Genomic DNA, 25,557 nt, shown 5'->3' on the forward strand with positions numbered 1-25,557 from the left:
AGAAGGAAAACCAAAGTCCCTTGGCCAAGTGCACACTTCTGAGAAGTACAGTTGGAACCGAGGGCAAATCCACTTCTTGACATGTTCACTATGCATAGCCATGTGAACCCATGTTCAGTCCGAAAGCCAAAGGGTTTGGTTATGCAATAAGCCTCTGAAATATGCAAGAGATTGCCATGTTCAATGCCCAAATGTGTGTCGTGTGTGTTTTGGAATGGGTGTGTGTGTGTGTGTGTGGCCAGAAAGGGAAGTACGTTTCTGCCATCTGTCTAGCAATAATGCCCAAATGTCCTCCATTTTGAGCATGCCTAAGAAACATGTCTTTATATTCATGCTTTTTAAAAAAAAATTAGTTAATAATAATAGTTGTTCGCATGTCCTCCATTAAAAAACATGTCCTACATTTGGGGCTAAATTTTGTCCTACTTTTTTCCCCCATTTGTCCCGGTTTGGAGATTGACAGTTATGGCAACCCCGCTCTGGACCCCACAACAAACTCCAACTCCCAGGATTCCATAGCCTTGAGCCAAGATGCCAAAAAGCAGTGCCAAACCAGGTTTTGTCTCCAGTGTGGATGCAGCCAAGGATTGCTTTTGCATGCCATGCTGCCAAAGCATCCCTAGTTCTTCATGGTTCCCAGAGCCTTCCACCCCACTGACCTCCCTCCTCTGGACACATGGCTCCAGCTCCTCAATGCCCTTTGCCCTGGACTGGACACAGGGTTGTTATTCCAGGTCAGGCCTGACCAAAGCAGACTGGAGTGGCACTGGGACTTCCCTGGAGCTAGAGACAGAGATTGGCATCTGTGGGTTTTCCATAAGGAAGGTGAGGCCGGGATGGTTGGCATCGTGGGCCACTGGCCTCCAATGACCCAAATGGTACAATAATAATGATGGCTCTCGGGAGGAAGGAGGCCGGGAGCGGATGGGATGCCATTATAGCTATGTATTCTATATGTCCTGGTTCCTTCCCAGCTGGAAAAACTGGTCTGCCAAGAGTCCTTTGGGAAGAAGAGGAGCCAGGCGTTGGCGACTGATGGCAACCCAGCCTTCCTTTGTCTATACTAGGCATCATCATCATCATCATCATCATCATCTGCCATGGAGTTGAGAGGGGTTTTCTAAGCAAGGGAGCCTCCTCAAAAGGGGTCAAGGACTCCCAAATATTTCCCCAGCCCAGCCCACTTGGACTACAGTTCCCACAATCCCCCAGCAAGTTACTTCTTTGCCTTAGGACTCCCAAATATTGTCCTAACCAAGCCAACTACAACTCCCAGAATCCCCCAGCTAGTAATTATTAATTTTTGATTAATGGCTCTGAAACATTTTACAACTCCCAGAATCCCCTAGCGAGCAACTTGTTTACCTTATGACTCCCATTTCCCCAACCAAGCCAACTACAATTCCAAGAATCCCCCAGAAAGTTGCTTCTTTGGCTTGTGACTTCCAAACATTTTCCCAGCCAAGTGTCAGGGACTACAACTCCCAGAATCCCCCAGCAAGTAACTTTTTTAAAATCAATAACCCCCAAACATTTTCCCAGTGAAGCCAGCTTGGACTGCAGCTCCCAGGATCCCCAGCAAGCCCCCCCCCCAAGAAAAAGTAACTTTTCCGGCCCCGGCGGCCCCTCCCCCCACTTCCGGCGGAGAGGAAAAGAAGAAGAAGAAGACGACGAAGAAGAAGAAGAAGCGAGAGATACAAAAGTTTCAACGTTCGAAGGCCGGGCGTTCCGAAGGCGCTGATTGGCTGAGGCGAGAGGGCCTCGTGACCCGCAGCCAATGAGAGGGCGAGGCTCAGGCTGCTTGGGATCTTTGGGACCCAGGAGGAGGAGGAGGAGGAGGAGGGCATCGGACCCAGGAGGCGACTTGGCTGGGGATCCCCTGCTTTGCCAAAAGGGTGAGTTGGCTTTTGTTTTGGGGGGTTCCTTTCCTTGCAAAGGTTTGCATTGGGTTCCCCAGGTTTAGAGGAGAGAAGCCTGCCCCCTTTATCTCCCGGAGCCTTTTTGAAGCAATGGACTACAGCTCCCATCATCCCCAGGCAGCAGGCTCCCCTCTCCTGTTGGTGAGGAAGTTCTCATTAAACTCCAGGATAAGGCTTTGGACTGCAGGTCCCATCACCCCCAGGGAACAGGCCCCCTCTTCTGTTGGCACGGGTGTTCTCTGTAACTCAAGGGGTTTGGCTTTTGAACTACAGCTCCCATCATCCTCACACAGCAGGGTCCCCCTCTCCCATTGGCAGGGCTGGTGGTGAGATTCTCTTTAACTGTGGAACTACAACTCCCATCATTCCCAGACAGAAAGCCCCCTCTCCTGTTGGTGGGAAACTTCTCTGTAACTCCAGGGATGTGGTTTGGGACTGCAGATCCCATCATCCCCAGCCACCTGCTGGTGAGGCTGCCCTGGACTCTCCCCCTTCTGTCTGTCAAGAAAGTCCTCTGGAAAGCTTTGGACTACTGCTCTCATCATCCCCAGACTTTGCTCTTAATGACGAAGAAGCCGGTGGAGTCTCGAAAGCTTGCAGCGTGGCTTTTGTGCATTTTGGTTGCTCCCATAAAGGGAAGCCTCCCTGTTTGGTGCAATTAGGAATGTTGTTGTTACTGTTGTTGTTGTTGTTGCTGTTGTTGTTGTTGTCAGAGACGTTCCTCCTGAGGCCTCTTCCTCCCACACAAAAGATTCCGGAAGACACTCCTGACGCAGAGCGTTGTTGGCTTTGTGGTTTTGCAACGCTTGCCATCCGCTCTTCCTCTTAAAGAGGAAGGGAAGCCATCCATCTGCTTCCAGATCTGGATCCTGGTCCGAAACCAAAGCCAAAAACCAATGGAACGGCCGGGGCTGCGTCCGCACTGCAGAAATAACCCAGTTTGGGACCACTTTAACCTCCAGAGCCCAGTGCTAGGGATTCCTGGGAACTGCAGTTTGCTTCGGCTCCAGAGCAGAGATTATTATTGTTAATATTGATATTATTATTATTATTATTGATATCTGGCCTCTTCAGCCCTTTGGTCCTAAGACATCGTTACTTAGTGGGAAATTTGCAGCATGCGAATGTTGGAAAGCAAACATTATATGCATTTATATCCGGTTTGGTTTTGCAAGAGCCTTTCTTTCAGAAGGGAAATTTTCCTTGCAATATGCAAGAACAGAAAAGGAAAAATAATATTATTTTAAATTATTTTGGGGGGTATTTTGACTTTTACTATGTATTTTATTGTATTAATTGCATTTCTGTAACCCGCCTCGATCCGTAGGGAGAGGCGGGATATAAATAAATAATAATTATTACTATTATCATGCAAAAGTTAAAAGCAAATAGAGTATTACACACACACACACACATATATCTCTCCAGTCTTTTCCCTGCTTTATTCTGCCACTCTTGTTGCGTTGGGGGAAATTCGCTGTATACAAAAAGGTTCTCATTCTTATTTTATTTCCCCCCAGTTCATGTTTTTCGGAGACGATGCGCGAAGGACGCCGACGATGAACAACGTCGAAAAGAAAAAGTTTGGTTCGGTTGAAGAGGAGCGTGATTATTGGAAAGAGTTGGCCGCAAAATATAAAGAATGGTAAGACTTCCCTGGTTGTATTTCCGCATGACGACTACGATGACAGCAGGGATGCTTTAAATACCTCAGGGCTGGGATCGGGGTGCTTTGTGGACCCCAAAAGTGGTACCCATGGGCCACACTTGGCCTGCCTCGGGTTCAAATCATGCCCGTTTTCCTTCCAGCGCGGAAAATGCGCAGGTGGAGCTGCGTGAATTTCAGGAAGGGAGCCGCGAATACGAAGCGGAGCTGGAAATGCAGCTGCAGCAAACGGAGACGCGGAACAGAGACCTCCTTTCGGACAACAACCGTCTCCGAATGGAGATCGAGTCGGTCAAGGTGAGCGGAGCCTCCACTCCCAGGCAAAGTCTATCTGCAAGTGACCGTTTGGTGCAGAAATTGAGGAGAGATTTCCTTCCCATGCTGCCCTTTTTTTGACATACTTTCACATTTTGGCTTTGCAACGTTCCTGCACTTGCAAGGGATCTTTATCAGCAATGCAACGCTGCGCATTTTCATCCTCGAGTCGGAGCATCAAAGCTCCTTTTTGCTCCCGTTTTTAGTCTTGGGGTGCAGTTTCGTTTTGCTTTGCACCTGCTTTTGTGTCATGCGTCTAAACATCCCAGCTTCAAACCACTTCAAAACCACTTTATTTGCCCTGGATTGCTCTAATGCTGCACCATTCAGTCCCTTTGCTGGACCTTGGAAATCATTTTTTCCAGCTGCGCATGGTTTGCTCTAAAACAGGGATTCCCAAACTTTCATCCTCCAGATGGTTTGGACTTCATCTCCCAGAATTCTTGACCATTGGCCAAGCTGATTGGGGCTTCTGGGAGTTGGAGTCCGAAACACTTGGAAGAGCAAAGTTTGGGAACCACAAAATAATTTTCAAAATGCCAGAAGGTGAAAAGGAAGAGGGTCCTGGTTTGGGGGCACAGCTCTTCTTCGGTGCTAAAGCGGCAGTAAAAACCTCCTAACAAAATGGGATATTCCTCCGTCTTTTTGTTGTTGAGACTTTGGTGGAAGCGCTTTTTGACGGGAGGCGAAAGGCATGCGACAATCGCTCCATTCATTTGTTCAGGGAAAATAGAGAAAACAGTGCCACTATTGATGCCTTTGTTCAGCTGCCCATCGGAGCTTTTTGGGGAGAGACCTCGAATCCAGGACCACAGGGAGGGTTGGCTTTTGGCAGTTGCACTGAAGACATGAGGCCGAATCTGGGTCAGGGGCGCGAGTGAGAAAGATGCTGCCAGCCCACCCAGCGTGCGCCGCATCACCCGGCTTCCACATCTCCCAAAAAAGAATGGGGAAGGTTTGTGACCTCTGCAAAAACAAGCAGCAGCCTCACAATCTCTGAGGAACAACTAGTGATGGCTTGGCAGCAGCGCATAAAAAAGAGATCTAGGAGTCTTAGTGGAGCACGATTTGAACATGAGCCAATGGTGTGATGCAGCGGCTTAAAAGGCCAATGCGATTCCAGGCTGCATCAATATAAGTCTTGTGTCTAGATCAAAGGAAGTCATAGAGCCACTTTATTCTGCTGTGGTCACCTGGAATAATAATCCTGTGTCCAGTTCTGGGCAAAACAATGCAAAAAGGATGTTGACCGGCTGGACTGTGTCCAGAGGAGGGCGGCCAAAATGGTGGGAGGACTGGAAGCCACCAAGATTTTTGGTGTGGGGTTGGAGATGTCTTCCATCTGGGCCAACCAAGGCTTTGAACCCCATTCATGATGCTGATGATGCTGATTACCCTTTTCTTTCCAGCAAGTGCTTCCCTTGATGCATTTTGTCCCAGGAAGGAAACTGGACCGGCTTTTCCAAGTATCAAATGTGCTGCAACTAAGCTGCTTACTCTTTTTCCTCTCCTCTTTCTCACCCACCTCTTAATAATTAGGAGAAGATCACAGCCCAGCATTCGGAGGGATACCAGCGGATCTCGGCATTGGAGGAAGAACTGGCCCAGACCAAGGCCATCAAGGATCAGCTGCAGAAATACATTCGGGAACTGGAGCAAGCCAACGACGACCTGGAACGGGCCAAGAGGTACTGCTGGCCAAAACGGTGGACGAGGGACACCCCAAATCCCCTCCGTGCCCCACTTGTTGCCTTAAGGGAGTAGAGCTGAGTACTCAAGAGGTAGAAACTGGCCAGGATTCTGCTCCGGGGTCGAGTCCAAACCTTGCACTATCCAAGGGTGAGGATAAGGTGCCGCACTTTGGACAGCTCCATTAAGGGCCAACATGGTGCAGTGTTTTGGACATTGTTTGAATCTCATCTTGGCCACGGAAATCCACTGGGCGACCTGGGAAAAACTTTTGGGGGGCTTCAAATTGGCTCCAGGGGACTGGACACAACCCCCAGGCCACACTGTCCCTGCCCTCCTCCTAGTCCCATGCGCAGTTCCATGCGCAGTGCTTAGCATGACCGTTCTGGCGAATGTTTTCTTTCCCAGGGCCACCATCATGTCCTTGGAGGACTTTGAGCAGCGGATGAACCAGGCCATCGAGCGCAACGCCTTCCTGGAGAGCGAACTGGACGAGAAGGAGAACCTCCTGGAATCAGTCCAGCGGCTGAAGGACGAAGCCCGAGGTGAGGCCAGTTGCGATTGCGATGGCACCAAGCGCCCTCCTTGCAAAGCAGGACTGGACAAAGGGAGCGTCACCCTAGCACTGTCCTTCCTAGGTTTGCATTTTCTCTCCTAGATTTACGTCAGGAGTTGGCCGTGCAGCAGAAGCAGGAGAAGCCCAAACCCTCGGTGGACGGTGCCCTGGAAGCAGAACGGATAGACACAGCTGTCCAAGCCTCCTTGTCCGTCCCGTCCACCCCTATGGCCCACCGAGGGTCCAGCTTTGGAATGCACACCCCAGGGACATTCAGAAGAGGTGAAGGGATCATTTAGGAGATATAAACGAATTTTACGTTTAGAATTGGGTCCAGTCTCCCATGATATTATCTCATTGTGTAGATGCAAGTATTTCTGAGTGCAAAACGCTTCTGGTCCCAAGGATTTTAGATAAAGGAAACTCAACCTGTAGAGGGTTTAGTTCAAGCAGCAGCTCCCTTTTGTGGGCAGTTCAGAGAAATAGCCACACAATGCACTTCAGCGCAGTTCCCTGTGGTTTAGCTAACTATAATAAACCAGGATCAAAGGCAAGGAAGTCAATGGCGGATTACAGAGAGGCTTTTCCAGGATGGAAAAGAAACCGGAATAAAAACGCTAGTTGGCCATGAAGTTTCAACCGTGACTTTAAAAACTTAAGAGGGCGTTCCAAATACTTAAAGACTATTTAAATATTAAGCATTGAAAGAGATTTGCAAACCTCTGGCAACAGCCTCGAAGACTAGTAACCTTTCTGCTTTAATTGGCACATAAACCCTAAAACTAATGCTCATGGGGGGCTGCATTCTGTACCTGTTCCCCGCATCTCCTTCTGCAAAGTACTATGTACTGTTTGCTGTTAATTTGTACTTTGTAAATGAAATCATATATGTGTATGTATATATATATTTCCCCCTGCTAAAGGTTTTGAGGAGAGTTATAGTGCAACTCCACTCACGCCGGCCGCCCGAATATCGGCGCTCAACATCGTGGGGGACCTTCTCCGGAAAGTTGGGGTGAGTTGCAAGCATTTGGGTGTCTGCTGCGTGGAAGCAATGAATGAGAGAGTTGTGGGTCTCTCCAGTGGGTTTGATTACAGTCGGTCAGGGTTGCATGTGTGTTTGCGCATTCAGTTTCTACTCTTTGCATTCAAATAGGGTTGGTCAACCCTTGGAAAAGATTAACCCCCCCCCCCCGACCTCTCAGTGCTTCCCGCCCCAGAGTCCGTCCTAGACCTCAGACTAACCTTGAACCAAACCCACATTTTGCTTGCCTTGCTCCCTTCTAGGCTCTGGAATCCAAGCTGGCCTCCTGCCGAAACTTCGTCTATGACCAGGCTCCTTACCGAAACGCCGTGCCGACCCCGGTCTGTTTGGGCAGAGACGCCTTCGAGAGACGCCTGAGCGGTCCCTACGGACCCCAAGGGTGAGTCTTTGGGGTTCCAACCCTTCTTAGGGACTAGAAACACGGGTGGCATTGCTTTCCTCTGCTATGAGTGCAGAGTTTGGGAAGACGTCCATCATCACAATGAGAAGAACTTAGCATTACCTGACCAGTAGATTTGTGGTTTTCATATTATTTTCAAGCATCACTTTGGCGCCTGATGTGTATTTTTGTACCCCAGCTCCCCAAAATCCCCAACCATTTGCCATTCTGATTGGAGCTCATGGGAGTTGTAGTGCAAGGCATCCATCCTGCACCACTTTCCCTACTCCTGCTACAAAACACACTTGAGGGGAACTCCTAAAATTTTCAATTTTTACTCTTAAAATTTTCATGTCCGGCGTATGGTGACCCTATAGTTGGGTTTTCATGGCAAGGTTTGTTCGGAAGGGGTTGCTCTGAGGCTAAGAGAGTGTGATTTCCTTAAGGTCACCCAGTGAGACCTAGGATTCGAACCCTGGTCTCAGTAAAGGCCATGCTGACTGTCATACACACAACATCTGGAGGCCTGAATTTTGAATCATAGAGTTCGAAGGCAACTTAGTCCAACTGCTGTCCTGCAAGAATCCTTCTGCTTCCACTTATCCTGACTCTTAATCCCTTGCAAACTCATCCACTTGTGTCTTATTCTTCCCCAAATTTCCCAGGTTGCCGAAGCGGCTAGATTTGGGGACTCGGCCGTCCAACCTGGCAGGACCGGTGGGCCTCCCTCCACAAGGAGTCGTCCAGATGCTTCTTTGAAGGACCATAGAACGGTCTCCACTATGCAAAAATGTGCATCCTTGCCAGTTTTTAATGCAGTGCTAACATCCAGTCCTGCCGCTTGCCTGCGATGAACCAACCGAGGTAGAAGGTTAACATTTTGGAAAAAGGAACAGTAATGGGAGAGAAGTAACGACATTTCATTCCATAGAGAGGAACAGTGGAGCTGCAGTTGTGGGCGCCGACTTGCAAACAGCGAATGCAAAAACCCAATTTTTTTTGGAAGGGATCCCTTCAACAGGACAAACCACATTCTTCCAATGTACCACTATCGCTTTGCAGTTTTGCTTTGTTTCTGAAAAAGAAATGTGAGCATCCCTTTGACGTCAGAGCCAGCCTTGGCATGGAATCCGCCAATGCCAAGGGGCATAAATCTCATTGCAAATGGCACCTGGGTGGTGCAAAATGACTGTTTTAGAGGTTGCCAGAGGGATGGGCGAGACCTTGTTCTCTGCAAGTAAGAAATATTTGGTCCTGCGCCTGCCTGTCACTGCCTGCCCAAGTTGGCATCTTCCTGACAGATCAGTGGTTTCCAAACTCTGGCCTTCCAGATGTTTTGGACTTCAGTTCCCAGAAGCCATCTTGGGATTCCTGGAACTGAAGTCCAAAACATCTGGAAGGGCAGAATTTGGGAACCGCCGTTCTAGATGGTCTTACTCTCTGTTAGTAGTCGAAATGTCACGCCAATCCATCCTTTCCCAGTAAGTGTCTGCTTGGGATCGGAGCCCACTTTTCGGGACGTTTACTTAGGGAAGGGAGTTTTGCAGTACCTTCCAAAATCTGGGAAGCCGTCCCTTTCAAGACAAGATGCCACGTGGTTTTAATAAACCTTTATTAGTGTGTGTCAAAGCACAAAGTTCATTATCTAAAACAGTAAACAAATTTTAATATTTAATTTTTTGGATTTGATTTTTGGTTTGCGTCTTTGGGGAAAAAACAGAGGGAGGGAATTGTTTAAAAGTGACACAGAAAGGCACTTTGCGCACGTGAAAAGTGTGGAGTCGAAGGTGCAGGATTTGGGGATGGAGGGGTTTAAAAGGGAGAAAGAGGGCAAAAGTTTGGATTTCCCCCCCCCCCCCCCCGCCGACCAAGTGGAGCGGCCATAAAACTTTGCAATACAATAACTCTTGGAGAGGGGCATTAATGATAATAAAAATAATACTAATAGTAATAATCCTGCGACAGCGTAGAGTATCGGTGCGTACACTCACGGAAAAGGCAGTCGTGCTCTCGCCGGATGTGGGTTTCGGAAAAATAAAGTGGCAGACCGTGCTAAAAAACCATTAACCTTTTGCCTTGGGTCCTTTTCCTTTTTTATCTTTCCCCTTTGTTTTCTCGGTGTGGGGTTTTTTTGGCTGCGGCATTCAGAAATCGGCAAGCGTGGCAAACGTCGGAGGGTGATCATTCTGCTTTGGTTCCGTTGAAGTCTCCGTCTCGGGCGTCCACTTCTTCCTCGGACCCTTCAGCGGCGTTTTCAATGGTCCGCCGGCCGCCGGCGCCGGATCGGCGCGAAGGGGCAAAGGAGGACGGCTCGTTGCCCCGTCTGCAGAGAAAAGGGTTTTTTTGTGGGATGGAGAAAAAGAGAAATGGAGAATCTCACAGGAGCAAACTGTTGGAGAAAGCGAAAAGTTCGGCCAAGGTAAAAAGAGGGCAGAAATTTGTAGCATGCAAGGGAACGCATCCCGAAATTGGGCCTGTCTCCTTCCTGTGGGGCAAGGGTTCCAGGCACTTTGGGAAATTGTAGAATTGGAAGAGGGGTCCCCAAAAGTCATTTATGCCAACTCACTTGCATCTGCAAGACCTTTTCCCCATTGCATCTCTAACTGCTTCTTTTAGACTGGCGGTGCATGCACAGTGTGGTCACCCCAGGGATGTCCTTATGGCCCTTGACCCTTCCAAATGGCCCTTTGGGAAACGGGGATTGTCCCTCCAGGATATTGTAGAATTGGAAGGGGTCTCCCCAAAGGTCATTTAGTCCAAGCCTTGCCAACGTCACCCCCTGCAAGAGCTTTTCCTTCCTTTTAGAAGTCACCTGCCTTTGATGGCTTTCTTGGCTTAAGAATAAAAAGGATTGTCCATCCAAGACAAATGACCAGATGTCATAACCGCAAAGGAAGGCAAGGCACTGCAAACTGTAGGACATTCCCAAATAAAAGCTAAGAACACTCATATAAATGTAAATGTATGCTTATTTTCAAAAATTCAACGATTCCCAAACTCTGGTCCTCCGGGTGTTTTTGGACTTCATCTTCCAGAAGCTTTGGCCGTCTTGGTCAGTGGCCTGGGATCCTGGGGACTGAAGTCCAACTCATCTGGAAGGCCAAAGTTTGGAATCGCTGCTCAAAATGGAAGACATTTTGAAATTCTTCCTGGACAAAAGGTTGAAATGGAAGAGATGGGGGAAAAAGGACCTCTGGTCAACCCTCCAAGAGTTTTCAAACTCCTGCTTCCTGCGTTGTTTTAACATTTAAAAAATGCACCCTTTTCCCAAAACGTTGCTCCGCTGCCCACCCAAAGAGAGCCCTGTCCTTGCTGCTCTTCACCATTTTGGGGAGGATTGGGCACGATTTTGGTCATTGTGCAAAGTCAGTGGGAAATCTGGACTTCCACAACGGCCAAAAAAGTCAAAATCGCTGAAGAGGTTGCCGAAGATAATACACATTTTCTCCCAAGTGTTTGGGTTACCTTTTAATAATAAAGTTATAAAAGGGGAGGTTTGGGAAAGCGGTTGGGTGCAATGCATCTGGATGCCCCTGTTCCCTTTCAGAAAGAGGAAAAGCGTCTGAAAAGATGGGAGAATGAGGCAGTTGCTTGGGCAGGATGAGGCCCCTTTACAACATACGGTATATATATAAATATATATATATAATAGGTATATCTGTGTAACAGCAAAGCCAAGCAGGTTACATGGGGGGGGGGGGTGGTTTTTTTTCCTGCAAAAGAGAATCCACAAATATTACAGAAAATGAGTTGATCCGCTGCTTTGGGCCCCTTCCGCACCACAGAATTATACCACTATGATTCCACTTAAACTAATATGGTTCTATGGGATCCTGGGATTTAAGTTTGAAGTCCGGACTCCTGCTTGCAACAGCAGGAAATAGAATTGAGCAATTTGGCAATATCCATATTCCAACAAGAGGCTACTCTTGCGAGGAATGGGATGGTTCAGTGCAGATGTTTCATTTCCCCATTGAACCATCCCAGACTGGTTAAACTGGACTCGTTCCCACCTCAGACCCATGAACAGATGCATACAATCCGGATATTGTCCCAATCTTCAAGCTGCATTGAGTGCATTGAAACTGTTCAGGGTTAGGGTTAGGTGCCAGTCCTGGAGTTAAGGGATTACGATGCTTCCCTGGCAGGATTAGAGGGTTACAGGGAAAGTCCCAGAGTTAGGGGGTGATGTTGATGCTCTGGCAGGATTAGAGGGTTAGGGTTAAGGTTAGGGTATCGGTCTCAGAGTTAGGGGATTATGGTGCTGCCCTGGCAGGATTAGAGGTTTATGGAGAAAGTCCTGGAGTTATGGGGCTATGTTGATGCTCCGGAAGGATTAGGGGGTTAGGGTTAGGGTACCAGTTCCAGAGTTAGGAGATTATGTTGATGCTCTAGCAGGATTAGACAGGTAGGGTTAGGGTTAGGGTTAGGGTTCCAGTTCTGAAATTATGTTAATGGTCTGGCAGGATTAGAGGGTTAGGATGCCAATTGCCGAAATTGCTTTCTTGCCCCAGATTTCTTTCATGTCGACTGGGATGGATAACCAGTTGGATGCATCAATGCACTGTCTGAACCTGTGCATTTGTGTTTTGCAGAGGGAGCTCAGCTTGAGTACATTTGGCCAAAAAGAGGCTAGTGTCTTGTAAGAGAGAAAAATTGGCAAAAGTCTATGTTATCAAGAAATAGGAAGGACAAAAAAAGAGAAGGGTTATAAAAGCAAAATCTGTAATATTTGTCTCTTTTGGAACAAGACAGTTGACGTTTAGTATCCAAGCCTTCATGGTTTGCAAGAATCTTGCGTAGGTTTTATGTAAGGACAGCATCATCATCATCAACAACGACAACAAAAAAAGGGGGGAAGAGAAGAACCGGGGAGGGATTTGTTTTTCTGTTTTAAAAACAAAGACAAGGGGGCTGCAAAGTGGAAGGCATGGTACCTGCTCAGTCATTGCGAAGGCTCTGGGTTCCCTCTGAAAGAGAGACAAGCGTCCCTAGCGGTTAGCCCAACGCTCCAGAGGTTTGCAGGACGCTTGCAAGACATTCAAAAGTTGCCATCACTTTCTGCTTGGGGAAGGAACACTAGGAGGACTACAACTTCCATCTTCCCCAAGCAGAATCAACAGTGATGATGGGAGTTGTAGTCCAGAAGGCCAGGGGTTCCCCTGGGTTCCACGGAAGCCATAAAATCCTCTCCAAGATTTATTCTAAACTTCAAATGACCTGCTTAAAGTGTTGAATCTCACATTTTTTAATTTGCTTCAAGCTGACCTTTTGTTTGTTGGCCGCCCTGAGATCTTACAACAAAAAGTGGGATAGAAATACCTTTACTGAAGATAAGATAAAATAAAATCTGGCTAGACAAGGCCTTTCAAACCAAATGAAGGTGAGGTGGGTGGGAAGGGACCCCCCATTTATACCCGATTTGGTTCACCGGGATTTGTAGTCACTCTTCCTCCCATCTCGAGATTTTAGGAGGCTACTGATTCTTTCTGGGAGACATAGTCCAAAAAAAAAAGAGGAACTTTCCCCAGGAACTCATTGTTCTCCTTCTCCTTAAATTAAACAGTCAACCCACCATTTCCATGGATTCTGCATCCACAGCTTAAGCAATTCCAAAAGGCAAACCTTACCATTTTATATAAGGGACACTATTTTGCTACGCAACTGTATTTAATGGGAGTTAAGCATGCATGGATTATGGCACCCACAAGAGGTTGCAGATATCAACCATCATCATCATCATCGCCCCTCTGTATATTATGCGACTTGAGCACGCATGGATTTTGATATCCACCGGGGTCCTGGATCCAAACCTTGGAGGATACCCAGGGCCCAGTGTAATAAGAATGATTATGATGATGATTATGATGATGATAAATTTCCTATTGTATATAATGGGACGTGAGCATGCATGGATTTGGGTAACCATGGGGGTGTCCTGGAACCAAACCCCAGCAGATACCAATCATCATCATAAATACCCCACTGTATATGATGGGACTTGAGCATGTGTGGATTTTGGTATCATTGGGGGGGCTTCTGGAACAAACTGCAGGGGATGCCAAGGGTGCCCACTGTGCCAACTCCCCCCTGGAAACCGCTGCCTGGGGAAACCAGGACCCACCTGAGTTTGCTCTTCAGGGCGGTCACTTCCCTGCCCATGGCCTCGTTGCTCTCGGTTGCTTCATCCAGCTCCCGCTGCAGCTTCCGGCGGCTGGCATTGATCCGCTGGGACTCTTCCTCTGCCTCCTCCAGCTGCCGCTTCAGCTGCTTCACCCGGGCGTTGCCTTTGTCCGCCTACAAGAGGATGGAGGGTGGTCAGCGCTTTGGGATGGGACACTTGGAAGAGTTGCCCACTCCCACACTGACCACTGAAGGTCACCTTTGGAAGGTCCAACATCAGGTGCCAAGTGATGTCCACCATATGATAGAATCTATGAGTTGGAGGAGACCCCCAAGCGTCACCCAATCCAACGCTCTTCTACTAAGCCACTCCTCACAGGGCTTGGTGGTTTCCAGACCTTCCACCATTTTGGTCACCCTCCTCTGACACTCTCCAGCTTGTCCATATCCTTTTTGAATTTTGGTGCCCAAAACTGGACACAGTATCATTCCCGGTGAGGGCCGGACAAAGACCTACCTGGTCTTTGTATTGCTCTGCTTGCTTCCGCTCGTCCTCAACCTGCAGCAAAACCTCCTTGAGTTTCTTGTCTTTCTGGCGCAGGGCCTTGGCGGCCGTCTGCTTTTCTCTGCAAAAGGAGTGGGATTGAATTTTTAAAATAATAATTAAAATAACAACTAATTAATAATTAAAAGCCCATGCGACAATGGTCAAACCATTGCAACCCAGATGTTGCAAAATGTGCCCCGCCCGTCCTTGGGTTCCCTCCTCCCCAAATGCGCTAACCATGGAGGAAAGGGCCATTGGCCATTACCGGGATTCCTGTTCCAGCTGTTCCTCCAGCTGACCGATTTTGGCCTCCAGGGCAGTGATGGTGGCCTTGAACTTGGACTTGACAGACCCTTCCATCTCCTGGAGTTTGGACCGCAGCTCCTTGTTCTGTCGCTCAAGCTGCTGCCGGGCGCTTTCGTTCTTCTGTGCCGCTGCGCGCTCCGACGCCAGTTCGTTGTTCAGCTGCTCCGACTAGAACCCAGAAATGGCACCAAGAATGGGACCAATGCACAACAGGATGCACATTGCATTGGTCCCGATGTGCATCAGGCATCAATGTATATTGTCCATTCTTTATCTTTGCAACTCAGCAAAGGGGTTTCTTAGCACTTCTCCTACGTAGCTGGGCATATGCAAAGTTACATAACACAACAGGTCATTAGGAGCTCAAAGTTTGTCTATAAAATGCATGGTTTTTGGCGTACCTGCTGGACGGCCTTCCGGAAGCGATCGCTCATGGCCTCCATGTTGCCCTGCTCTTCCTCCAGCTCTTCCTCCAACTGGGAAATCCTTGCCTCCAAACGCCGTTTCTCATCCTGGAGGCTTGTCCTGAATCGAGAGGATGGGGGATGAAGTCAGCAGGCTCATTTGTTTATCTCCATTTATTCATACGTAAATGACACACAAGGGGAAATTATAAGCACTAGACAAAACTGGGCCGGGTAAAAATTAATTCCCTGGACACTCAGACGTTGCTCTCCTATGGTTTCACAGGAAAAAAGCAACAACACTGAATAGAATTGTATCAGCTGTACAACTAAATACTTCCATGCTGGCAGGGAAGATGACGTTCTGGGTTTTACTCCAACTTTTAAAGAAACTACATGCGGATGCGGATGGGAGCCACCTTGCCATGGCTTCATCCAGGGGCCGCAAAGCCTTACCTCCCCGAGGCAGAACTTGCCAACTCTTCCGCCAAGTCGTCCTTCTCTTGCTCCGCTTGCTTCCGCGCCCGTTCTGCAGCGGCCAAATCCTGCCCGAGGAGCCAAAACAGAGAATCAGCATGCTACAAAACCTATCCATGTATCTGTCTATGGCTGCCATCAAAAGAAATACATCTCCCTTTGAAGTCTGGTCTGCAAGCCCTCTCTGCTAGGCTTTGCTTACCTCCTGAAGCTGCATCAGCTCAGCCTCCAGGTTCTTGGCTTTCTTCTCGTTTTCCCGGGCCGTGGCAAAGACTTCTTCTCGGGCGGCACGGGCATCGTCCAGTTCCCGCTGGAAGTCCTTCATCTGAGCCTGAAAATTGGAAAAGTTTGGTTAGAAAGGAGCTGAAACAGAAACAGATCTGTTTTCCAAAAAAGGTCTACCACACTGCAGCATTTTTGAGAATGAAAGATTGCCAAGAACTTAGAAAGGATAACTGGAGAGGGTGAGGGACCTAGCAAAGGCGATAAAAGATACCAAGGAAGGAAGAGGAAGAGGAGAAAAGGAAGAAGAAGAAAGAGGTGGATCTATTTCTCAGAAAGAAGTCAGAAAGATGAAGCACGCTGCCCCAACCACCAAAATGGCTTCCAAGGAACACCAGCCTCCTGCCCACCTGCAGTTTCCGCAGCTGCTTGATGGCCTCCTCCCTGCCCTTGTTGGCAGAGTCCACCTGGACTTCCAGGTCCTTGAGGTCCACCTCCAGCTTTTTCTTGGCCGCGGCGGCCAGACCTCTCTGCTTCCGTTCGTCGTCCAATTCCACCTCCATTTCGTGGAGCTAAGAGACAGGGCAGATGGAGAAACATTAGGGAAGGTTCTCGCCTGCACAGTGATAGCCCTTTGAACGTCCAGATCCTGTGAGAGAAGCCTGGAGCCATGGTCCTGGACAAGTTATGGGTGAGGGTCCTCAGGTATTCTCTCAGGTTAAGAACACTGTGCTTTCTTATTTGCGGTTTTTCCAGTTTCATGGGAGTCCTGCAGCCCTAAGCCCAACAAATGTGGAGGGCCCACTGTAATTTAAGCACTTTCAGATTTTGTGCTTTTAATGTTTCCCCCCCCCGTAACAAGACATCTTTTTTTGGAGGGGGGAATGGAAGTTAGCAATTTTGGGGCTGGCTGGGGGTCATTACAAATAGTTCCCTGGGGTGCAAAACAGCCCAGCACTGGATCCGGTGATGGCTTATGGAAGCTTTGCAATTTATGGCAATGTTACGGTAAACCTATCGCAGGGTTTTCTTGGTAAGATTGGTTCAGAGAGAGTTTGCGTTTGCTTTCCTCCAAGGCTAAAAGAGTATGACTTGCTCATGGTCACCCAGTAGGTTTCCATGGCTGAGTGGGGACTATGGTGTTTCGGAGTCCTATTCCAACGCACAGACCACTAAAAGCCTGGAAATGGGCCTGGAGGAGATAGGCCATTTCCTTCATCTGTTTTATCAAGTTTGCCCTTGGATGCAAAAGCAAAGACAAATTGCACACCTGCTTCTGGAGCTGCCTCCTCTTCTCCTCATTCTGCTCATCCCTGGCTTGCAAATCCCGCTCGAACTGTCCCTTGAGGGCTTGCATGTTGACCTCCAGCCGGAGCTTGGCATCCTCCGTGGCCTGGAGCTCATCCTCCAGCTCTTCCAGCTGCGTCTTCATCTCCTCCACTTGCTGCTCCAAGGCGCGCTTGGACTTCTCCAAGTCATGGACCTTCCCAGGAAAGGAGGCAAAAGGCAAATGTGAGGCAGATGGAGGAGGAATCCAAGAACAGCAACCAAGCAAGTGGTGGAAGAGCACTTGGAGACTGGTTTGGAGAGACTCACGTTCTTGCCGACGTCGTCTTTGGAGCTGACCAGGTCCTCCATCTCGGCTCTGAGGGCTTTGTTGGCTCTCTCAAGTTCCTCCTTGGCTTCCAGGGCTTCCTCCAAAGCGCGGGCCAGAGACAGCGCCTTGGTCTCCTTCTCTCGGGCTTCAGCCTCAGCGCGGTCGCGCTCCTCAGCGTATTTGGAGGAGATGTTCTTTTCCTCCGCCAGCATCTGCAGAGAAAACAGAAAAGGCATTCAGGATCGCTCTGTGGGGGTTTCAAGGCACAAATCCTAGTGGAAATGTGTCCCTCACTAGTTATGTACAACTACTTCTAGCTCCCTCTACACTATTTTTTAAATATGATTTTTTCCTGCACCTTCATTACCCCTTCCCCCAAGATAACTAGATAACATGCATGACTTGGAGGAAAAAATTGGGGGAATACTTATCAAATTTGCAATGACACCAAATTAGGAGGAATAGCTAATACTCTAGAGGACAGGATCAAAATTCAAAATGACCTGAATAGACTAGAAAGCTGGGCCACAGCTAACAGAATGAACTTCAACAGGGAGAAATGTAAGGTACTGCACTTAGGGCGAAAAAATGAAATGCACAAATATAGGATGGGGGACACCTGGCTTAAGGAGACAACATGTGAAAGGGATCTAGGAGTCCAAGTAGACCACAAGTTGAACATGAGTCAACAGTGCGATGCGGCAGCTAACAAGGCCAATGCGATTTTAGGCTGCATCAATAGAAGTATAGTGTCTAGATCAAGGGAAGTAATAGTGCCACTATATTCTGCTCTGGTCAGGCCCCACCTGGAATAATATCGTGTCCAGTTCTGGGCGCCACAATTTAAAAAGGACATTGAGAAACTGGAGCCATGTGTCCAAAGGAGGGCGACTAAAATGGTGAAGGGCCTGGAAACCAAGCCCTATGAGGAACGCCTTAGGGAGCTGGGGATGTTTAGCCTGGAGAAAAGAAGGTTAAGAGGTGATATGATAGCCCTGTTTAAATATTTGAAGGGATGTCACATTGAGGAGGGAGCAAGCTTGTTTTCTGCTGCTCCAGAGACTAGGACCCGGAGCAATGGATGCAAACTGCAGGAAAAGAGATTCCACCTCAACATTAGGAGGAATTTCCTGACAGTAAGGGCTGTTCGACAGTGGAACACACTTCCTCGGAGTGTAGTGGAGTCTCCTTTCTTGGAGGTCTTCAAACGGAGGCTGGATGGCCATCTGTCGGGGATGCTTTGATCTGGATTTCCTGCATGGCAGGGGGTTGGACTGGATGGCCCTTGCGGTCTCTTCCAACTCTATGATTCTATGATTCTATGCAACTACATTACTTGCAGCTCATTCTGTCCAGGAGAGTTTGCAAAGATGGAGCTGTTACAAAACCGGGTGCCTTGACCAACAACACTGTTCTCCATTTAAGTTGCACTGAAAGCAACCCTAACGTATTTATCCCTCCTTGGAATGGAGTCCCACTGCTTCCAACGGTCCTTCCTCGCAGGAATGTTGTACACACACACACATACACAGAGGGCTTACCTGGTCAAACTTCTTCTGCTTCTTCTCCAAGTTGGAGACCAGCTGCCGTTGGTTGTCCAGGTCAACCACCAAGTCGTCCAGCTCCTGTTGCAACCGATTCTTGGTTTTTTCCAGTTTGTCGTAGGAAGCGGCTTTCTCCTCGAACTGCTGCGTCAGGCCCTCAATCTCCTTCTGGAGCTTCTTCTTGCCCTCCTCCATGCTTTCGATGGTGCCAACGTATTCCTGCAGCTTCCGCTTGGAGTCGGAGAGCTGCAATCCAAGTTCGGGACCAAAAAAAGATAAATAAAGTTAAGCCAGGATGGATGCAAATCATGAGACATTTAGGCCATTATAAAGGGCATCACTAGAGCTATGCAAGGTGTGCGGACCACAACAGGGGACACCATAAATCAGGGTGTCACCAATAGTCCCCAAACATCTGCATTTGGGCAGAAATGGGCGTGCGCTTGCACCCCTTTAAAATGCTAGAGACCCAACCTGGACGTTGAGGGTGGAGATGTGTCTCTCCAGGTTCTGCTTGGCCTCCATCTCTTCCTCCAGTTGATCCTGGAGGCTGTTCTTCTCGTCCTCCATTTGGCGAAGCTTGGTGGACAAGTTGAGTTTCTGCCGCGTTTCTTCCTGGAGCAACTCCTGAGGAACCAGAGCAAAACAAAGGAAAGGAGGAGGAAGAATAATTTCACAGGTCACTTTCGTCCCTGCAGCTGAATTCAACACACTTTTTCATCAAGGACAAGAAAATTATCAGATTGTCTTTAAGAGACCCCTGCCTCTGACCGCCGACCTGCGTGTCCTGCAGCTGAGACCCCAACGCTGAAACGTCCTTCGTGAGCTTGATGGTCTTGCTTTCCGCTTCGGTCAGCAGCCCTGTTACGTTTTCAACCTCCACCTGAGGAAAAGGGTCACAAGAAACAGCATTAAGTTGCAATTCTGGAATTCCTCATTTAGAAAAATTGTAATTCACCGAGAGGCACTTCTTTTCCTGGCTGTTCATTTTGACCTTGTGCAAACTAAAAATGCAGAAGAAAAAGACCCCCTTCTCCCTTTGCATCACCTGCAACTTGTTGACTTTTTCGTTGAGCTCCGTCCGGACCCTTTCGCCGTCAGTGAACTTGGTCTGCAACTCCTGCAGCTGTCCTTCCAGCTTCTTCTTCTTGTGTTCCACTTCTTGCTTGGCCTGGTTGAGCGACCGTACTTCAATGGTCAGGTCAGCGTTGTCCTTCTCCAGGCCCTGCTTGGCTTTGTCCAGGTTGGCTTTGACCTGGAAGGGTGAGGAAGAGTCAGCCGGTCATTGAAAGGGCGGTCATCCCCTGTATGGGGACCAGGACCGAATCCTTCCTCCATCCCACTTTTACCCTCTTGAATTGCTCCAGCTGCTCCGTCAGCTCCTCCACGGCCTGTGTGTGCTTCTGCCTCATCTCCTGGACCTGGGCTTCGTGGGTTCGGGTCTCCTCCTCAAGAGCCCTCTTCAGAACCGTCACTTCTTGTTCTCTCTTGGCTCTGAAACACAAAAAGGAACAAAATATGGGACCTTTGTGCACTGTATCCACCCTCCCCCAGACCATTGCTATTAAATGTGGCTTTGCACCAGCCATGCATTTTGGATGGACGCAACATAGGATGTTCAACTCATCGGATGTGCGGTGATGGAGGATAGGTCCAAGAGCAAACCAAGCCTGGACTGTCCTTAGAACCAAGATGACTAAACTGAGGCAGGAAAAGAGATCCCAACATTAGGAAGAAGTTCTTGAAGGTAAGAGCTGTTCAATCATGGAAGACGCTGCCTCAATGGAGAGTGGTGGGGTCTTCTTCCTTTAGAGGTTTTCATGCAATGTCTGCATAGCCATTAGTTGGGAGGGCTTAATGGTGTCCGCTTGCATGGCAAAATGGGTTTGAACTGGATGGCCCTCGGGGTCTTTTCCAACACTGTGATTCTATGAGGCTGGCATACTTTGGCCATATCATGGGAAGACATGGCTCAAAAGAAAATATGATAATTCTTGGTAAGGTGGAAGGCAGTAGGAAAAAAGGAAGACTCCATTCCAGATGGATTGATTCCACCAAGAAAGCCATGGTTGCTGCCCTGGGTTTGCAAGACCTGAGCAGGGCTATGGGTGACACCATTCATAGGGTTGCCATAAGTCGAAGCTGACTTGGTCACAATTAGCAACAAACAATCAACTCAATGTCGCCTCATTGTTATTATTTGCCATTAAATTCATGTTATGGTGAACTTCTGAATGGGAGACCTCCCAAGTCCTGGTCCTCAACCGCTGTTATTCCTTAAGTCTTTCTAGATTTCTGCTTTTGAAAAACCTTGGAGTAATGTGTGACCATCTCCCACCAGTTCTCCTCCAGGTCTAGATGGCTCCTACCAGGCATTGGATCCCTGTTGCATTTGCAGAGAGGAGACCAGAGTTTGCACTACTGTTTGGGCACTTGGACACCATCCCTTTATCCTTCGCAACCAGCAGAGACCAGTACAAAGTGTACTTAGACCTTGCAAGGTAGGACTCTGGTTGGTGAACACCATCCTCAGGGGGCCTTCCCTTGAGTTAGACTGGGGTGACCCCTGACCACTGTCCTCCCCAAATCTCTCCCTCTCTGATGCCCACCTGAGCTCCTGTTGGGTTGCAGTGCTGTCCAGGGTGTCCTCCAGCTCCGTCTTCAGCGCCTCCAGCTCCTCTCCCAGGTCCCGCTTCTGCTTTTCGGCCTTGTTCCGGGCCGCCCGCTCAGAGTCCAAATCCTCTTGGAGGTCTGAGATGTGGGCCTCCAACTCCCGGATCTTCTTCAGGGCGTTGTTCTTCTGTCCCATTTCATCCTCAAGCCTGGTGGGTGAAATGGCTTTTGAACCAATCATTTAGGTAACTGGATTAAGGCATGGCATAAATAAAATGAAACAAACGCCTGGGTACAGTGGCCCTCCACATTCTCTGGGATTAGGATAGCAGGACTCCCGTGAAAGTGGAAAAAATACAAATAAAATACACTATTATTATTTTTTACCTCTAGGAATCTCTAGGTCCTCCAGGGCACCTCTATGGTCAATATCTGCCAAACGTTGACCATAGAATTGCACTGGAGGCCCTACAAAGGCCTTGAGAAGTGTTCTCTCTAGGAATCTCTATGTCCTCCAGCACAACTCTATGGTCAATTTCTGGCAGAGTTATGCTGGAGGACCTAGAGATCCCTAGAGAACATATTAATCAAACCCCCACTAAAGTCAGAGTAGCAAATGTGGAGGGCTGACTGCCCTTCCTTTGCACATGTGCTGGGAGCCACCACCCGCCTTAGGTTCTCTTCTGGGAGCCAAAGAGGGCATTAATGGGGTCATCAATCCCCCCATCCCTGGACAAATGCCCCTGACCCACCCACCTTGCCAGGGCGGCCTGGAGCTCCTCTTCCTTCTTGGCCAACTGGGCCTTGAGCTCCGCAATCTGGGCCTGGAGGTCGGCGATCTGCTCATGGAGGTCGCTGGCGTCCCCCTCCAGCTTCCGCTTGGCCTTCTCCAGCTCTTGCCGGCTCTTCTCCTCCTTCTTCAGCCGGACCTCCAGCTCCGAGATCATCGACTCGTGTTTGTTCTTCAGCTTGGTCAGGTTCTTGGCTTTCTCCTCTTCCTCCGCAAGGTTGGTGGTCAAGTCACTGATCCGCTCCTCCATTAGTTTTCTCTCCTGGACAGAAAAGGAGAAACAGCAAGAATCGTTCCATTATCTCTTAAATTCTGTTCACTTTTGAGTGTCAACAGCCCAATGCAGAAGGCCTTTGGATTGGGGCAGGTTGCATTTTCAGCATTTCAACAGTCTTTTAAAACTGTTTAAAATTAATGTTTTTAATACACTGATTCTTTATGCACAGATTCAGGCATCCACAGATTGAAAATATTCTAAAAATAATAATTACAAAAAGCAAACCCTGATTTTGCCCTTTTATACAAGGGACACCATTTGTCATTACATTTAATAGGACTTGAACATCCACAGATTTTGGTCTCCAGAGGGTTCCTGGAACCAAACCCCAGCAGATACCAAGGGGCCACTATATATCGCTTAATTGTTTGTAAGAAAATGTTTGCATTATCCATGGATGGAAGAATAGATGGAAGCATGAATGGATGGCTGCATGGAAGGATGGATAAATGGGTCCAAGGATGTATGGAAGGATGGACAGAAGCATGGATGCATGGATGGATGGGTGAATGGAAGGATGGAGGGATGGATGGAAGCATGGATGGGTGGAGTGAAATACTACCTGTGAAGTATTCTCACTATTCTGCCATTGAAACCATGTTTGTTTTAATTTGTGTTTTGTGCCACCTTGGGCCCAGATAGGGGGAAATTAAGTAAGTAGTTAAAAGCTATGGCAAGGAGGAAACAGAGAGCTGAGTCCACACCAACCTTGGTAAGTTTGTTGTTCTGGTCATCCATCATCAAAATATCGTCCTCCATCTTCTTGATCTTGGCCTCTGCCGTCACCTTCTCCAGCTGCAGCTTCTGCCTTGCCGCTTCCTCCTCTTCCAGCTGGTCCTCAAGTTCCTTTAGGAAAGAGGTGGGAGTTATTCTGACTTGGACGCTGGTCCTCCCAAGGCATCCCTTGGAACCTGCTCAGCGTAGAACCCAGAGTAGACTCACCGCTTCCAAGTAATATGGGAGCCACCACCAAGTGGGTCAGTTGGCAAGCGCCTGGCCATTATCTCAAGTGGTGCCCATGCATTGGAGAGGGCATCCGAGGGTGCAACCACAACATCTGCCCATCACCTACCAGCATCTGCTGCTGCATCTTCTTCTTTTCGGCTTGAAGCTGCTGCCCACGCTCCTCTTCCTCCTCAATCCGCGCCTCCATCTCATGCAGGATTTCCTCCAGCTCCTGCTTTTTGGCCGCCAGCCGGATCCGCATCTCCTCTGCCTCGGCATACAGCTCCGTTTCTGCCTGCAGCTGCTCCTGGAGCTGGTTCTTCTCTTCGGTCAGCTGGACGAAGGAGGCAACAAGATTAGCCATCGCAATGCTAATGCCGTCCTTCTTGGGATTTTGCATTGTCCATGCAATTTTAGGAATACAGTCACTGCCATGAGGTCAGATGCAAGGTCTGTGTCCCTCACTGTTGACCACATGGACGGACACCTTGTTCCTGATCTCAGATCAAGCAGTGGAACCAAGGATGGGGAAAAACCCTTTCCTATTACCATGTTCTGGACATCGAGGGCAGTATAAAAAATAAAATGAAATAAGATCTAAACGAAAGGCAAATCTTTACATTTAACCAGAATGCTAACTGGTCAGGTTGCTGAGTATCTTCCCAGTCCATTTCACTTGCTCTTACTCTTTTAAATTCCAAAGGGATCTTGTAGTAACAGCTTTGAAAATTTTATTTCCCTGCATTGCGTACCCTGAGGTCTATAGGTACAAGGCAGGGCATGAATTAATACTTAAGGAATAAAATGGTAATTATTTACTCCCTCCCGTTGGTGGCGGGAAACACGGGAGTTTCTGCAAAATCCAGAGCAAACGGTAACTTTGAGAAAGGCTGGTATAACAGGGGTTTGGTCTGAAAGGGCCACATGTTGTTTGGGGTGCTTGCACCAGATTTGGAGACAGGAACCTTGATGTGAAAGTGAAGGGAGGACGTTTTATTTGGTCCATGGAGAGAAGTCCTGAGTCTCTGGAGCAGCAGAGAACAAGCTCTGCATGGCATCCTTTCTGATATTTAAAGATGGCCGTATCATCTCAGTTTCCTCTTCTCCAAGCCGAATGCACCCCTTAAGGGACGTTCCTCACAAGGTCAGATCTCCAGACCCCTTGACCATCCCATATGGTCTGAATGAAGATCGGAAGATAGGAGACACCCACCTGGCTGTGCTTCTGCTCCAGTTCCTTCAGTTCGCTCTCGGCCTTCATCTGCCTTTCCTTCACCGACTTCAGCTCCTCATCCTTGGCTTGCATCTCTTCCTCTTGACGGGTGACTTGAAGCAGCGGCTTCACCTGGAAACCAAAGAAAATGTCATCTTTTGCTCTCAAAACCTCTCAGGGCTCCCTTGGCTTGGCCCAGCAAAATGCAATAAAAACTCCATTGTCAATTTGATTGATTGATTGATTGATTGATTGATTGATTGACTGGACTTCTAGCCCACCTTTCCCCCAAAATGGGATTCAAGTAAATCTGCAAGTTTAATATTGAAAAAAAGGGGCGCCCAAGGAAGGGTCTTACTTTGGTGAAGAGCCGCCACCATTGCCAGTTCCTCAGCTTCAGGTAAGCGGCACAGTTCCTCTGGATCACCTTCATGGCGGTCAGTTGCTGTTGCCTCTTTGCAAAAGCCCTGGGCAAAAATTAAAAACAGGTCCATCCATCTCACACACAAAAGCTGGAGAAGATCATTTAAAAATGCCATTAGCCACAGTCTCAGGTTGTATGTATTGACACCGCTTCAACTGCCATGATGCAATGCTATGCAATTCTGGGATTTTGGTTTCATGAGATATTTTAGTCTTCTCTTGGGGCGCATCTCACTGTAGAAATAATGCAGTTCGACGCACTGTAGCTCCATCCTATGGACTCCTGGGATTTGTAGTTTTGCAAGGTCTTTAGCTTTTTCTGCCCCAAAATGCTGTTGCCTCCCCAAATTACAAATCCCAGGATTCAGTAGGATGGAGCCATGGCAGGTAAAGTGGTATCAAGCCAGGTTATTTCTGCAGATGCAGCCTGAGAGGCAAGAGATAACTGTTTAAAAGCTAAAAATGAACCAACTCCAAGTAATTCCACTCCTTTGCAAGGAATTGCTT

General features: G+C 48.3%; 2 protein-coding genes across 3 annotated transcripts in view; one reads left to right on the forward strand and one right to left on the reverse strand.

The window, feature by feature from the left end:
* Nucleotides 1-1,301: 1,301 nt before the first annotated feature.
* LOC149306543 (nuclear distribution protein nudE homolog 1-like) lies at nt 1,302-9,636 on the forward strand. The gene is made up of 9 exons (XM_089539972.1): nt 1,302-1,895; nt 3,440-3,564; nt 3,729-3,882; nt 5,440-5,588; nt 5,998-6,134; nt 6,248-6,427; nt 7,069-7,160; nt 7,433-7,569; nt 8,235-9,636. Exons 2-9 carry the CDS (start codon nt 3,443-3,445, stop codon nt 8,326-8,328), a joined length of 1,065 nt encoding a protein of 354 aa, XP_089396098.1. The 5' UTR covers nt 1,302-1,895; nt 3,440-3,442; the 3' UTR covers nt 8,329-9,636.
* The window catches only part of LOC149306544 (myosin-11), a 42,906-nt gene continuing 26,513 nt past the window's right edge, over nt 9,165-25,557 (reverse strand). The window contains exons 21-42 of one of the 2 annotated variants that reach the window (XM_089539967.1): nt 24,986-25,094; nt 24,628-24,759; nt 23,542-23,748; nt 23,178-23,315; nt 22,159-22,454; nt 21,399-21,611; nt 20,139-20,283; nt 19,838-20,044; nt 19,568-19,672; nt 19,264-19,416; nt 18,787-19,035; nt 17,245-17,457; nt 16,919-17,131; nt 16,059-16,220; nt 15,629-15,757; nt 15,406-15,494; nt 14,947-15,070; nt 14,505-14,713; nt 14,210-14,318; nt 13,694-13,866; nt 12,507-12,539; nt 9,807-9,892 (exon numbers count right to left, since the gene is read on the reverse strand). In XM_089539967.1, coding sequence (XP_089396093.1) covers nt 12,515-12,539; nt 13,694-13,866; nt 14,210-14,318; nt 14,505-14,713; nt 14,947-15,070; nt 15,406-15,494; nt 15,629-15,757; nt 16,059-16,220; nt 16,919-17,131; nt 17,245-17,457; nt 18,787-19,035; nt 19,264-19,416; nt 19,568-19,672; nt 19,838-20,044; nt 20,139-20,283; nt 21,399-21,611; nt 22,159-22,454; nt 23,178-23,315; nt 23,542-23,748; nt 24,628-24,759; nt 24,986-25,094 — 3,400 coding nt within the window. In that variant the 3' untranslated portion in view covers nt 9,807-9,892; nt 12,507-12,514. Of the gene's footprint in view, nt 9,893-12,506; nt 12,540-13,693; nt 13,867-14,209; nt 14,319-14,504; nt 14,714-14,946; nt 15,071-15,405; nt 15,495-15,628; nt 15,758-16,058; nt 16,221-16,918; nt 17,132-17,244; nt 17,458-18,786; nt 19,036-19,263; nt 19,417-19,567; nt 19,673-19,837; nt 20,045-20,138; nt 20,284-21,398; nt 21,612-22,158; nt 22,455-23,177; nt 23,316-23,541; nt 23,749-24,627; nt 24,760-24,985; nt 25,095-25,557 lie in introns of both variants that reach the window. The other variant, XM_089539966.1, reaches the window with a different exon arrangement.

Source organism: Sceloporus occidentalis, unplaced genomic scaffold, assembly GCF_023333645.1.
Source record: "Sceloporus occidentalis isolate IW3139 unplaced genomic scaffold, rSceOcc1.0.p SCAF_10, whole genome shotgun sequence".
Lineage (NCBI taxonomy): Eukaryota > Metazoa > Chordata > Lepidosauria > Squamata > Phrynosomatidae > Sceloporus > Sceloporus occidentalis.

Excerpts from the sequence above, each read along its gene's own strand:
- LOC149306543 (XM_089539972.1), top strand. The coding sequence starts at position 3,443 with ATGTTTTTCGGAGACGATGCGCGAAGGACGCCGACGATGAACAACGTC. Across the intron at positions 3,883-5,439 it reads TGGAGATCGAGTCGGTCAAG|GAGAAGATCACAGCCCAGCA; the intron begins GTGAGCGGAGCC and ends CTTAATAATTAG. Across the intron at positions 7,570-8,234 it reads GGTCCCTACGGACCCCAAGG|GTTGCCGAAGCGGCTAGATT; the intron begins GTGAGTCTTTGG and ends CAAATTTCCCAG.